Below are 13625 nucleotides of genomic sequence, written 5' to 3' on the forward strand. Positions count from 1 at the left end.
ATTATCAGGAGAACTGTCACCTCACCTAAGCAGTAATCATAATATAAAATCTCCGTTATATGCAGGATGCCCCACTTTTGCCACTGGAAAGATAGTACCTAAAAGTATTTTCTTAAATATTAAGAAATGATTCAATATAGTGCTTACGAAAAAAAAAGATAGAAAATCCTATCTTATATTCGCAGCATCAAGGAAAGGCAGACACAAAGACTGTTTCTAAATCTTACCTCCAATTGAACACCTTCGGGCTATTTCCCAGTAAACCAGACCAACAGAATAGATGTCAGCTCGTTTGAAGGACTCAAAGATATTCACATTTATTGTATCATCGAGCATTTCAGGAGCCATATACCTTCAAAAACAGGCACATTTCAGATTCTGTATAAGATTTATAGTAGTCCAGGAAAACACAATCTTAATAAATCCTGATACAAAATATAAATTAAGATAGCTTACATCAATTTAAGCCACTATAATAAAATTAAATAACATAGTTACTGACTCAACAACCATAATATAGAAAACATTTTAAATAGAGCTAGAGGTCAGCCTACTCTGTGTTAAAGTACATGCGCCAGGAGCCAAATACTTAGAAAGTACAAGCTGGAGGGAAATTCAGTAAGCAAAGAACTCAATAGGAGAGATGGAACTCAATTTCCACCAGGAGTTTGTTGCCACAGAAAGTTCCTTGAGGGGAAAGAGCAGATTTTATTCATCATGATGGGCCCAGCACTCCAACACAGCGCTCAGCAGCATTCCCTAAATATCTTCTCTGAATGAACAATTTTATTATGCATTGGCTCCAAGAAACGTATACATATTAAATATTGGCTCCCCCAAAAATGACAGCCTTGTCTGAATAGAAGTAAATCAAAGAAATCTACAGACCATGGGACCTGAGTGAATCTAGCTGTCCTAGGGAGATTTTGAGGATTTTCCAGAATATTGAGGTGAGGACATTTCCCAGAATATTGAGGTGAGGTTGCAACCCTCTCCCAAACTCTTTTACAAATTTTAGATCCTCGGAAGGACTCTGACATCTAAGGCTTCCCTGAGGGTCTCTAAAGTGGGGACCATCAAATGGGCAAGTTAAGACTTCCCTTTTACTGGGAAAAGAAGAGGTGCCTTACAGCCACCCAGTTTGAACAAACTGTCCTGAAGCATTCCTAGGGCCTCATTAAATCCTCCCATCGAACCAAGTGAAAGACTCAGAAGGACTAGCTTGGAATCTTTTTCTTTCTCTTTTTTTTTTGAGGAAGATTAGCCCTGAGCTAACTACTGCCAATCCTCCTCTTTTTGCTGAGGAAGACTGGCCCTGAGCTAACATCCATGCCCATCATCCTCTACTTTATACGTGGGATGCCTACCACAGCATGGCTTGCCAAGCGGTGCCACATCTGCACACGGGATCCAAACCAGAGAACCCCAGGCCGCCAAAGCGGAACGTGTGCACTTAACCGCTGCGCTACCAGGCCAGCCCCTAGCTTGGAATCTTAAACAGGGCTGAGGCCAACTATACCAGCTTAGAAATTCCTCTCAAAAGCCTTTAACAACTTCAGGAAAATGTTTTGGTTGTTTTCTGATTTCAAGGTCAAGTACCCTGGAATTATGCCAAAGCAGTACAGAGCCTGAAATTCAAATAAAAAGAAATGGAAGTATGCTGGCCATATGGTCACTGGCTGGCCATAACATAAAAACACCAGAGCTCCCATTATTAATGGGCCTGTCCTGATATATGTGTAAAGGTTTGCTCTGTTTATATCATGCTTGTTCTTAACCCTCAGAGATTCTGTTCTTTGAAAGTGAGAATTGTGTGCAAACTCATATTATCTTAATACACATCAGTTTGAGAGATTCAACAATAAGCACAAGTACAGGTAAATACAAAAACTGTTATATAACATTTCTAAATATTAGAGAACACAATAGCATACATATGTATTTTATTACACAGAGTCCCTTTCTTAGTCCAATATATTGATTCTGTACCGGTTGTTTAGAACCTGAACACATAGAACGAGCCCTGAGTTTCAGTTCATTTATGAGGTATACAGGATTTGGAGGAGTTATACACTGCTGACATTCTTCTCTCTTATCTGTAGGAAAATGTATTTTCAGAACATAGCACACTAAAAAAATACATCACCGTCTCTTCCTCCATTCCTCTTCACTGGATTCCCCACTCAAATGGATACTGTCTATATGACCAAAATGCCAACTCTCCTTGCTTTACAACCATCGTGCCATTGACTTATCAACGACACAGAGAAGCCTTCTTGCTTTCTTGGGCCTAATGATTTCCCATTTGGACCTACCTGCCCCACCCTCTCTCCCCACATCCCAGGCATTCATATTTATGGGGTAGTCATAAGTCTTAGTATGCTACCAAAGTTAGTCATCTTACCTTTTGGTTCCCACTTTAGGATTCTGAGGTATGTCGATAGTGTTCAGTATTGAGTCATGCTTCACAGCCAATCCTAAGTCTGCTATGGCACAAGTTTCACATTTTTTCACTAAGATATTCTTTGATTTTATATCTCGATGAGCAATAGCAGGTTTACCTATGACACAGAAGAAAAGCACATTCTGTTTTTTGTTTGCTACTGAAGATTGACTCTCCAAAAGGAGTCATTTTGAAGACTTGGCTCAAATGTTACCTCCTAAAAAAGGTCTTCTCTCACCACCATTCCAACCCCAAGTCCTTCTCCAACAGAGTAGCCCATTTTGCCTTCTTCATAGCTCTTATTACTATCTAAATTATCTTGTTCATTCACATGCATGTTTAGTTATCTGTGTCCCCCAGCTAGACTATAAGCTGCATAAAGGCAGTGACTGTGTCTTGCTCATCACCACGCCTCCAATGCTGAGAACACTAGATGACATTTAGTAGTCACTAATAAATATTTGTTGAATGAATAAGGAAAGAATTAAGATTGCTATGTCCACATAAGAACATGGCAAATACTCTCAGAAAACAAGTTTCAAATTTCTACTACCCTAAATCAGCAGTTCTCAAATGTGGCCCAAACATCTCCAGGGGTCCTTGAGACTATTTTCCAACCACATATCTGTGTGATATCACTTTTTCTTCACATACTTCAGCCAAAACAACAATATGGGAAACAAGTGAATAAAGAACAGACACGAAAATCCAGACATTAAAGAGATTTGAAAAATGTAAAACAAAACCATTATCTTCACTAGATTGGTTTTTGTATTACAAAAAGTTATGTAAATTTTTAAAACTATAATATTTATGTTAACATTGACTTGATTAATTATTTTATGTAAATTAATAAATATTTTTAAATTTCTCAATTTTAGTTTCTAATATAGTCAATATCCCAAGTATAAGTGCCAAATGACAAAGATGGATGCACTAGGAATAAAAATATTATTATGGGTAATATACCAAATCAGGAGTATGTAGATGAGAGTTGGCTGTATCACGACAAAATCTTCAGCTTTATAAAGTACCTTTAGCCTTTCTTTACATTTGATAATTGTTTGTAATAAACTAAAATACAACTGAACACTAACATACAACCTAGTGTTTCTGTCCTCATATTCAAGGAAATTAATATTCATTAGAAAGAAAAACATACCTTGTGTACCAACAATCTCCATATGAAGGTGGGCCAGACCACTAGCTATCGAAAGGGCCAGTTTGATCATTCCAGCCACTGTCACTATGTTTCTATTCAAATAGTCGTATAAGGAGCCCTGTTCATGATATTCGGAGACAAGCCAAAGCTGAGTCCAAGTTCCGTTATCTAACAGAAAAAAATTATTTTGTTGCTATAAATATACATTGAGAAAGAAGCCAAATGCTTTTAAAAATGTCTTTTTTTAAAGTAAATCTGTATTGTTAACAAGGCAAAGTGAATTCCTTCAGTGATAAAGTTTACGGTCCAAGTGAGTCAAGCAAAGATTCTCAGTGAATTCCTGACGATGTTGACATATTAGAACTTCTCAAACGCACCCATCATAGTTACAGAAAGCTGTGAGACAGTGATTCTAACTGAACAGCTCCTTTCTCACTCCCTCTACATCAATACCTGCTGGTGATAGCAACCACATTGTAGGAGAAACTACTGAGAGATGCTTTTGGGCTCAGTCTTGGATTATAAATTACTCCTGAGCTTTTAAGAAAGATTGTATCAATGAAAAACAGAAATATAACAAATTACACAAAGTAGCACAAAAACTCTTACACTCCAAGAATGTTCATGTTATTCACCTTTCAAAATATGAAGTTGATGATTTTCCCTAAAGGTTATAGTAAGAGACAAACACAATTACCAGACATTATCAAATAACTTATCTCATTTAACCAAAAGTGGATCCAGCTTATAAAAGATTTTTGGCAGAAGAGAATTTAGCCTAAAATTTCTCTAGGTATTATAGCCCCTAGAGTTAGTTTAAGCTTTTGCAATAAGGTGTCTACAATAGCCCTGGGCAGTCCTAACCAGTTCTGACACGCAGAGAAAGGAAACCATAATAAATATTTGCTAAGGAATTTTTCTACCTAGTGCTTTATGAACAAGAACTCCTTGCTATCTAAATATTTAATTTCCAAAACTGGGTGGTGATAACATTTCCTAGCAATGCAAATCAACATAACATGATAAAGTTCACTAATAAACTCACCATATACAAAGTAAACCCTTACTCACCCCTCTCTCCCTGCTTAATATCAGTGACTACCTTTGCCCTCTCATATCAATGTTTCTGTCAGACAGTTGACTAAAGAGCAAAACTGCAAATGTTGCAAAAAGATACATAAACGCATGAAGATGAAAGCGATATTAGAGACTACTTGGAATCATGCACAAAGCCACTGACAAGTAAACCATTGGCAGAGGTAGACCGGTTGACTGAAGAAGAGGAAATCAAGGATAATCTCTCTTGTGCATACTGTTTTATAATCCAACAAGTGTCATGAGTAAATTAGCCCCGCCAAGATGATCCATATAACCACAGTCATTACTGCTGGACAACACTGCTTATTAATTTAACCAGTAAGCAGTTTAGTGCAATCTCAGGAAGGAAAAGAAAAAGTTCTTAACAGCTTAATAAGAAATATCTCATTTTCAACAGTCTGGATATATTTTCAAAGTACATATAGTTAAGAATTTGGAAAGAATCTTTTCTTTTTAAGCTCGCCTTGGCTTTAGTCTGTTTCTGTCTAGCAAATCAGAAAAGACAAGTCATTAGCACACATTATTCCGGCCAAAATGTACGATAATGCTAAGCATCTCTTTTGCCGTCTAAGTAATAATGAATACTTTCATGATCAAGCTTATATTAGACAAAAACAATCATATTTTTAATTTTCATAGGTAATGGTGGGTCCCTGATATCCATAGATGATTCGTGTTTTAGATAGAGCTTACAATCTCTGCCTCACCAAAGTTCTTTATGAGTGTCACTAATTCAAACAAAAAAATAGACTGGATCAAATTTTTCTCACTTTTGTTCCGTGTTTCTCTCTAAAGGACCTAAAGTCAAATGAGTAAAAGCCATGTGAAAAGAAGAAGGGGAACATGGGATATCCACAAACTTTATATCCAGCCTCAGGTTATTCAGGCATATATACAATATTTTATGAATATGGATTTAAATATCACACATTGATGCTGTGTCTCGCTCCATGAAACTCAAAAAGTAATACTGTTTGGGGTTGTTAATGTTAAACCTCAAGATGTAAATCAGATTCAAAGTACATTAACAGAAAATTTCACTAAAATTGTCTTGCTTGCCACCATTCTGATAATGTTCACAGAAAACTTGAGTCCAGGAGTTGAAGCCTGTTATGTAGATGGAAAGGAAAGTCCTGGCAAAGGTGACTATTCAGATAGCACTCACTCATGTGTCTACACCAGTTACTAAAATACTGAAATATTTCCATCTTGGTTGGTTAACAGTTACTATACAAAACTCGCAATGACATTCCTCTGCCCTAGACACCCAAAGCGACACCCCTCTCCCTGCCCCCAAGATGCCTCTAAATCTCTTCATGACCCACCAACTAAAGGGGTAAAACCTAACAGAGTAGGGTTCTCCCAGGACTCTATTCCCCCTGAAGCTTCTATTCTGATTGGTTAGTTCCTGTGCCATACCAGTCATCAAATATTTTAAATATCAACCTGGCTATACAGCATCATCATGATTTTATATCACTCATTTGCCCTGCTTTATTGTACGGTTATGCACATTTATCTGCAGAGAAGAGAAAAGCATTTTCGTTCCTGAGTAAATGCATCAGGCTTTTACGTAGATTTTATTTAAACAAAGAGATTATTTATTCTCATCTGATAGTAGACAGAATATCTTATTTGCTGAACCCAACGAGATTGAAAATACCTTTGTTGTCGGCAGCAATGAAACCAAGGATGTTTTCATGTCTCAGCATAACCGTCTGGTAAATTTCCGCCTCGCGAAACCAAGATCTTTCATCTCTGGAAGAGAATATTTTCACAGCCACATCTTCCCCACACCATCGTCCATGCCAGACCTCACCAAATCTCCCTTTTCCTACGATCTCCTGAAGTACAATCGTCCTTGCAATTGTTCTTTGAACCAACAGAGGTAGACCTAATCAAAGAAAAGATGGCATTGATGATTAAAAACAAGTGCCAGAAAAGAACTGTCATGATGACTATTATTTTCATAGAAAAAGCAAACATTTAAGCACTTTAATAATTTTACCAATTGTGAAGAAATAAGCACCTTTATGCCAAATTTTAATGTCAGGCCATGCTCAAAAAAATACTCCAAATTCTTAATAAGAATTTCTCTTCTCATATTCATAAATAAAAATTTCTTGAACACAGCCTGCTGCTGCAGATAGCTGGTTTTCCAGAATTGCTAAAAGTCTCTCTGATTTGTTCATTAAAGCCAGGGAGGTTACCAAATACACAAAAGTTCAAAAAATACATGTCGTTGGCCTCTAAAATCAACTGGATGGCTCCTAGGACAACTGGGAAGGCAGAAGAATTCTTTGCGAGTTTTTTTAAAAACAAATTAAAATTGGAAAGTGAAGAATCAAACTCAGTGATCAAGTGGGGTGAACATGTTACACTAAAGGCAAGATCCAGTCATAGAAAATATCAAACAAATATTTTTTGTGGAATAAAAGAATATTCAATATATTCAAGAAAATATATTCAGGGTAGAATATTTAGATTCTTTGAGCCAATAACTTCACCTCTAGAATTCTATCCTAAAGATATAATGCAAAATGCAGAAAAATTTACGTTAAAGTGTTTAGAGCCAGCCCCAGGTGCCTAGTGGTTAAATTCAGCATGTTCTGCTTTAACAGCCCAGGTTCGGTTCCCGGGCACAGACCTACACTGCTCTGTTAGCAGCCGTGCTGTGCTGGCAGCCCACATACTAAAAAAGAGAGGAAGATTGGCATGGATGTTAGCTCAGGGCAAATTTTGCTCAGCAAAAAAAAAAAAAGAGAGAGAGAGAGAGAAGTTTAATATATTATTATTATTGATGGAAAAATAAAGAAAAGAGTCAGATAATAGAAAAATTGTTAAATATAATGCAGAGACTAAGAGCACAGAAAAGAAAGACCTGGGCTCAAATTTCAGTTGTGCCACATAGTAACCATAGGCAAGTTTCTGAACTTGTCTGAGCTTTAGCTTCCTTGTCTGAAAAACTGGGGATAATTATATTACCTATCTCATAGGGATACTGTGAGAATTAATAAGCTTAATATTAAAATCCTAGCACAGGATCTGGCATATTACTTACTCAGGAATGGTTAGCCCTTAATATTATGTCTTAGGACAGATTACTTAGAGCTAACAACTGCTGCCAATCTTCCTCTTTTTGTATGTGAGCCGCTGTCACAGCATGGCCACTGGCAGACGAGTGGTGTAGGTCTGCACCCAGGAACTGAACCTGGGCCACCGAAGCAGAGTGCGCCAAACTTAACCACTAGGCCACTGGGGCTGGCCCTGAAGAGGTATTTCTTAGTGACATGAGAAATTACTTTTGCTAGAATGTGAAATGAAAACATTATCGTAAATTCTATCCATCTAAATAAGTGTATCTAGCTATTCAAAATATGCTCAGGAAAAAGACTGAAAAGGAAATATGCTAAATGCCATAACAGTGACTTCTATTTAGTGGAATCAGGGTGAACTGTGATATGCTTCTTTCTAATTTTGTACATTTTCTTAATTTCCACAATGGGTATTTACTACTCTTATAATTAGAGGGAAAATAGTTAAAGGGGTCACAGTATAAATTTATTCTGGAAAGTCATGTTTAGTTACTGTCATTGCACTCAGATGGCTGGGAAACCCTCATAGCAACAGCCCTGGAAGCTCCTGCAGACTTCGGCCTCCCCTCCTGAAATGAGCCACGGTTTATGCACACGCTCTCAGCTTCATGAGAACCACCCACCATGGCTAAATAAGCGCAGACTGTAAGTTTGCTATTATGGGTCTCAACAATTAGTCACAGAGCCCCACAGCCAGAAAGTTCTCCTGAGATCATCTGGTTCAACTTTATCATCTTAGAGATGAGAAAATTAGGGCCCCAAGGTAATCAAAGATTTGCCTGGGAATATGTTGCTAGCGAGAGGCAGACCTGCAACTAAAACACTGGTCCTTAGTTCAAACTTTTGCTCTCTCATCATCCAACAGGTATGCCTGCAGTCTTCCTCTGTTGAGCAGATTTCTAGCAGCAAACCATACGGGCTATTTTTGTAGCTAGAGCCAATTTTTTTTTAGTACTTGACCACACAATAAAAGTTGTACTAACAATTATTAGGCCAAATCGCAATATTAATCTCTCCCTCCCGCCCCCATCTTGCACACACACTCACAAAAACATCACCACCAACCACCACAACCAAACAACAACTGGCTAGTGACCTAGACAAGCCGATGTTTTCAAACCACAAATTGATCAAGCACGTGATCAATGCCACAGACCATAGACAGAAGTAAGATGACAGCATCTAAGGGACTCAGCACAGCAATTAGGTTGGGACAGTAAAAGTCAATGAAAGGTGCTTCAGGGGGCCGGCCTGGTGGCGCAGCAGTTAAGTTCGCACGTTCCACTTCTCTGCAGCCCGGGGTTCACCAGTTTGGATCCTGGGTGCGGACACGGTACAAACGCTTGGCAAGCCATGCTGTGGTAAGCGTACCACATATAAAGTAGAGGAAAATGAGCACAGATGTTAGCTCAGGGCCAGTCTTCCTCAGCAAAAAGAGGAGGACTGGCAGTAGTTAGCTCAGAGCTAATCTTCCTCAAAAAAAAAAAAAGAAAGGTGCTTTGGTATCTTTGAAAGCAACCTCCCCAAATAATCCAATTCTTGTGTTATACACTTAGAGCTTTCTTTTGAAGGTCCATGGACTTTCCTTCCCTTTGCAGGTTCGTTTTACTCTTTTTTACAGGAGTTGTAGAAGCTGATGCCTTTCAGATGGAAAGGCACCTCTCAGCGGTGTCAGAAGTGTCATATCACGAGAGGAAAGCCGCCATCTACCCAGTTTCTGAGAAGCCACCTGAGACACAATCCACTCTCAAAGACAGCCCAGCAAAACAGTTCACTTTCTCTCCTGCCGGCATTATGTCTCTTTGAAATTTGTCCCTGACCTGGTCACGGATAAGCTTCACAATTTCTGTTTCTCAACATCTGACAAAGCTGCCTCTCGTTTAAGGTTGCTGGCTAACGCAGAGATGCCGAGGGGAAGCAGAGCTGCCTGCCTTCCTCCCCAAGGGTGAGCTGCTGTGACAGAACCCTGGCTGCAGATGGACCCATCCTCTTGGGTTCTGGATGGCAGCACAGAGTTCCTTTCAGCCAGTGGTCACTGCTAAAAATATGCAGCTGGCTTCGGGAAAAAGTGTCTAAAACCCTTTCAAATTGGTCATTAAAGAAATCCTTCATGCTTGGGTACATTTACAGCTTTCTTTTTAAGAGACAGAATAATCTAAAAAGGAGAGGGTCCAACAGTCAATAAATCCAGTTTCAGGATTAAAGATGCACCCCAAAAATTCACTTTTTCTTTTATGCCCTGGCTTAGGACTACTTTCTTAAACTAAATATCCAGTCTCCAGTTATAAAATCTCTATTCCTTTTATTGGAAAGGGAAATCCTTGGTCATCTCAAACATATTCAAGAAGTAGCTCCCAAATCCACATTTCTACCTGACATCTTCAGATGAACCGCAACGTTTTGGTGGGGATTAAATAGATGACTATTTAGCCACTCGAAACTTTTAAAGAAATTACGTGAGGTTTCAAGGAACTTGGCACAAATCAGAGCTCTCTGTGCCCACAACATTGCCAGTGCTCAAGAAATAGGGCACAGCAGGCCTCAAAATGTAATGCTAGAGGAAAGAGTGTTGAGTCCTACGAAGTTGTAGTTTTAAAGAAAGAACACTAACATTACATCCAATAATCTAATTTGGATTTCAGTTTTATAAACTTGGCAGTTTGGAGATAGTCTCCCGAATATTCCTCCTCTGAAAACGTGCCACCTAATTTGTGCAATGGTGGTGTAACCATTGAAACTGGTCAGTGACAGTGGAGGCGACCTTGCCCCTAGAAGCAACAGTCTGAGCTCCCCGGATGACGTAGTTAGGCTTCTCTTTTCCGATGAATACTTGTCTGTCCAAAGCTGCTCCATGTTAAATTTGATGTTCATATAGATGCTATCATCCCTCTGTCATCTGCCCCTGTTAACTGTGCCTGCCTGGATGCTCCTAAAGGCCATGGGCAAGGGAGTTCCTCAAAATCTGTTTCGGGTAATCATCCTTAACGATCTTTCCAAAGCAAGAGGCGATGCAGGAGCTTCTGAAGTGGCTCTCCTAGGCTTACCCTAGTTCTTATTTCTGCAACACCACGTGCTGACAGGGTTTCTGGAAATATATATGAGACCAGGGTTCCTCTCTGCCATTTCAGAGAGTTTGCTATTACAAAGGAAACTCTGCTCTGTCACCAGAAACCCAAAAAGCCCACAGATGCTTTGTGATGTGAGAAACGCTCATTTAGGCCATAATACAGCCTGGTACTTTGAATTGCTTCACCAGGGATTCTGGAGTTCCATTAAAGAGGAAAAGAGTGATATGTAACCTTAGCAGCAAAAGCCAGCACAGGAACGCTGTGCGCTTCCCTTTCATCTTCCATTGTTATGCTTTAAGAACACATTCTTGATTTTAATTTCGGGTCAGCTCCCTGTTAACTTCACACACACATCCCAGGGGATGCCTACAGATTCTGAAGACCTTCATAACCACAAGCAAAGGGGCTGTAAGAACACTACTTTGCATAACTAACATCTTTTCCCCAAGACTCAACTGCTTATATAAAGTAACTCTTTTGAACCCATGAAACATTACCAAGAGAGCAACAATGATTATTACTAGCTATGATGGGGGAGAGGGGAGAAAAGAGAAACTCTTTCTTGCTTCAAAAATAAATTCTGAAATCATGTGAAAATGACAGTCTGAATGCCTAAAAGCATAAAAGGCAATTGAGAAGACTTACTTCTTCAGGCCATGACAGTGTTTTCTCTTCATCAAATCCTAAAAGAAGTCTCTATATCAGAATTTACCATGTACCATATCAAGCATTTTAAACAGTAGAATTCATAATATTTGGGCCCTTTTTTGTTAAAAGTTGTTTTTATTTATTTTTAAATAAGTTTTCTTACTGAAAAATGGACAATGGGCACATACCAGAGCCAGATCCAGAGGCGGTCACATCGTAAATCAGATCTTTTAGAGTTTTTCCAGCATTTACCAGATTGCACTCAGAGAGGGGCTCCTCCACATTCTGTCTCTTTTTCTTTCTGTATGTACACTGTCGGCCTTGGCAGACCCATACTGTCAGCACTGCAGCTATGGACAGGAGGCAAACTGGCACAGTAACAACAATGGTCAGCTCCAAGGGTCCGAGTTTTGGGGCATTTGGTGATGCTTTAATTAAAAAAAGAAAGAACATGACCATAAATCAACCCATTTCAAATATTTTAGAAACTGGAAATGCAATCGCCCAAATTTCACATCTATAACGTGCAGCTACACTGTATGCACTTATGTCAGTTGGTAAAGACTCTCTGTGCTATAAGCAAAGATGGGGAAAGGGATTGAGGTTAGGGCGTAGCTAGGAATAATTATGCCAGGCGACAACACGAGACAGAATTAGGAACTTGGAAAGCACTAGCACACAGAATCCTTTTTAAAACCTCCAAACCATCTGAGATTTTTCTCCCACTCTCTCCCCATTTTTCAGCTGTCCATCCTTAGAGTACATTCATTCATTCATGCCACAAATAATTCCTGAGTTCTGGCAATATGTTGCCAGCACTATTCGAGGCACTGGACATATAGTGGTGAGTGAGAGAGCCCAAATCCTTGCTCTTGTGATGCTTATGTTCTCATACACCCATTAAAAAGATGGCTATGCAATACAAACGCAAGGGATGGTAAGTGCTATGAAGAAAATGAAGCCAAGGAAACAGTGACAGCAAGATGCTACTTTCCATCGACTGGTCATGGGAGGCCACTCCGGGCAGGCATCAGGGAGCAACAACAGAAGTCTCTCAGGGAAACAAGGGTGAGGTGCCCTAGGTGTGGACCTGTTTAGCGTGTTCGAGAACAACCTGTGCCCAGAGCACAGTAAACTCGGAGAAGATAGAAGGAAATGGGGTCAGGGAGGTAAAAAAGAGAAAGATCATGTGGGGTCTGGTAGGCTAAAAGGAGGACTGTGAATTTTATTCTAAGTAGAAGCTGTTGCAGGGTTTTCAGCAGGCAAAAGATAAGATCTAACTTATATTCTGAGCGGCTGCTGTGTGAATAGACACACGGAACACAAGCTTACGAGTGAAGAGACCAATTAGAAACTGAATGCAATGATCCAGGCGAGACATGATGGTGTGGGGTGACAACTCTCTAAAATAGCACTCCCTTCTCATTCTCTGTTCACTCTCTGTACCCTTTTCCTGTTTTATTTTAATTCCTGGATCTTATCACCACCTGGCACATCATATATTCATTTATTTATTATCTGATTCCCTCCCAAGAACATATGCTTCGTGAGCGGAAGAACTTGGCCTGCTTTGTTCCCAAATATATGCGCCGTGTTTACAATGGTAGTTCTTGAATGGGAGAATCACTAAAGGTTCTACTGGTTTTATTTTTAATAAGTAAGGGATAAGACATTTACTTTCAGAAAAATAAATATGATCATTGAAACCAAATAACATAAGGATATAATTAAACTTGTGACTCTAATTTTAAAACACATATAGCCAGATTTTTTTTTTAAGTTGACCTTGCATGTAAGAAATCTTTTAAATTTAGAACAAAAGGGGATACAAGAGAAACCTGTGATGACAGATACTTCCTGTGTTTTTCAAAGAAATTATTTTGACACTTGAAGTGAGCACGTAGTTCATTTTCTTTTCATTCACTAAAGACAGCCTCAGCATCAATTTAATTTTATCCCTAAGTCCTGCCAGCAAGGATGTCGCTTTTTAGTTTTGATAAACCTTGGGGTGTATTTGATAGAATATTGGAATAGAATTCTGAAGTCTTAGGTTCTCAAACACCAAGGAGAAGGAGAAGAAAGCAGGCTTTGGAGAGAGAGGTCTGCTTCCA

General features: G+C 39.1%; 1 protein-coding gene across 3 annotated transcripts in view; it reads right to left on the reverse strand.

The window, feature by feature from the left end:
• Window positions 1-13625, reverse strand: part of ACVR1C (activin A receptor type 1C) — a 74742-nt gene that overhangs the window by 13749 nt on the left and 47368 nt on the right. For 2 of the 3 annotated variants that reach the window (XM_046657881.1, XM_046657879.1), the window contains exons 3-7: window positions 11703-11942; window positions 6367-6597; window positions 3606-3773; window positions 2405-2561; window positions 228-352 (exon numbers count right to left, since the gene is read on the reverse strand). In XM_046657881.1, the coding sequence (XP_046513837.1) occupies window positions 228-352; window positions 2405-2561; window positions 3606-3773; window positions 6367-6597; window positions 11703-11942 (921 nt within the window). The remainder of the gene's footprint in view (window positions 1-227; window positions 353-2404; window positions 2562-3605; window positions 3774-6366; window positions 6598-11702; window positions 11943-13625) is intronic. The other variant, XM_046657882.1, reaches the window with a different exon arrangement.

This window comes from Equus quagga, chromosome 4 (genome assembly GCF_021613505.1).
Source record: "Equus quagga isolate Etosha38 chromosome 4, UCLA_HA_Equagga_1.0, whole genome shotgun sequence".
NCBI classification, from domain to species: Eukaryota; Metazoa; Chordata; class Mammalia; order Perissodactyla; family Equidae; genus Equus; species Equus quagga.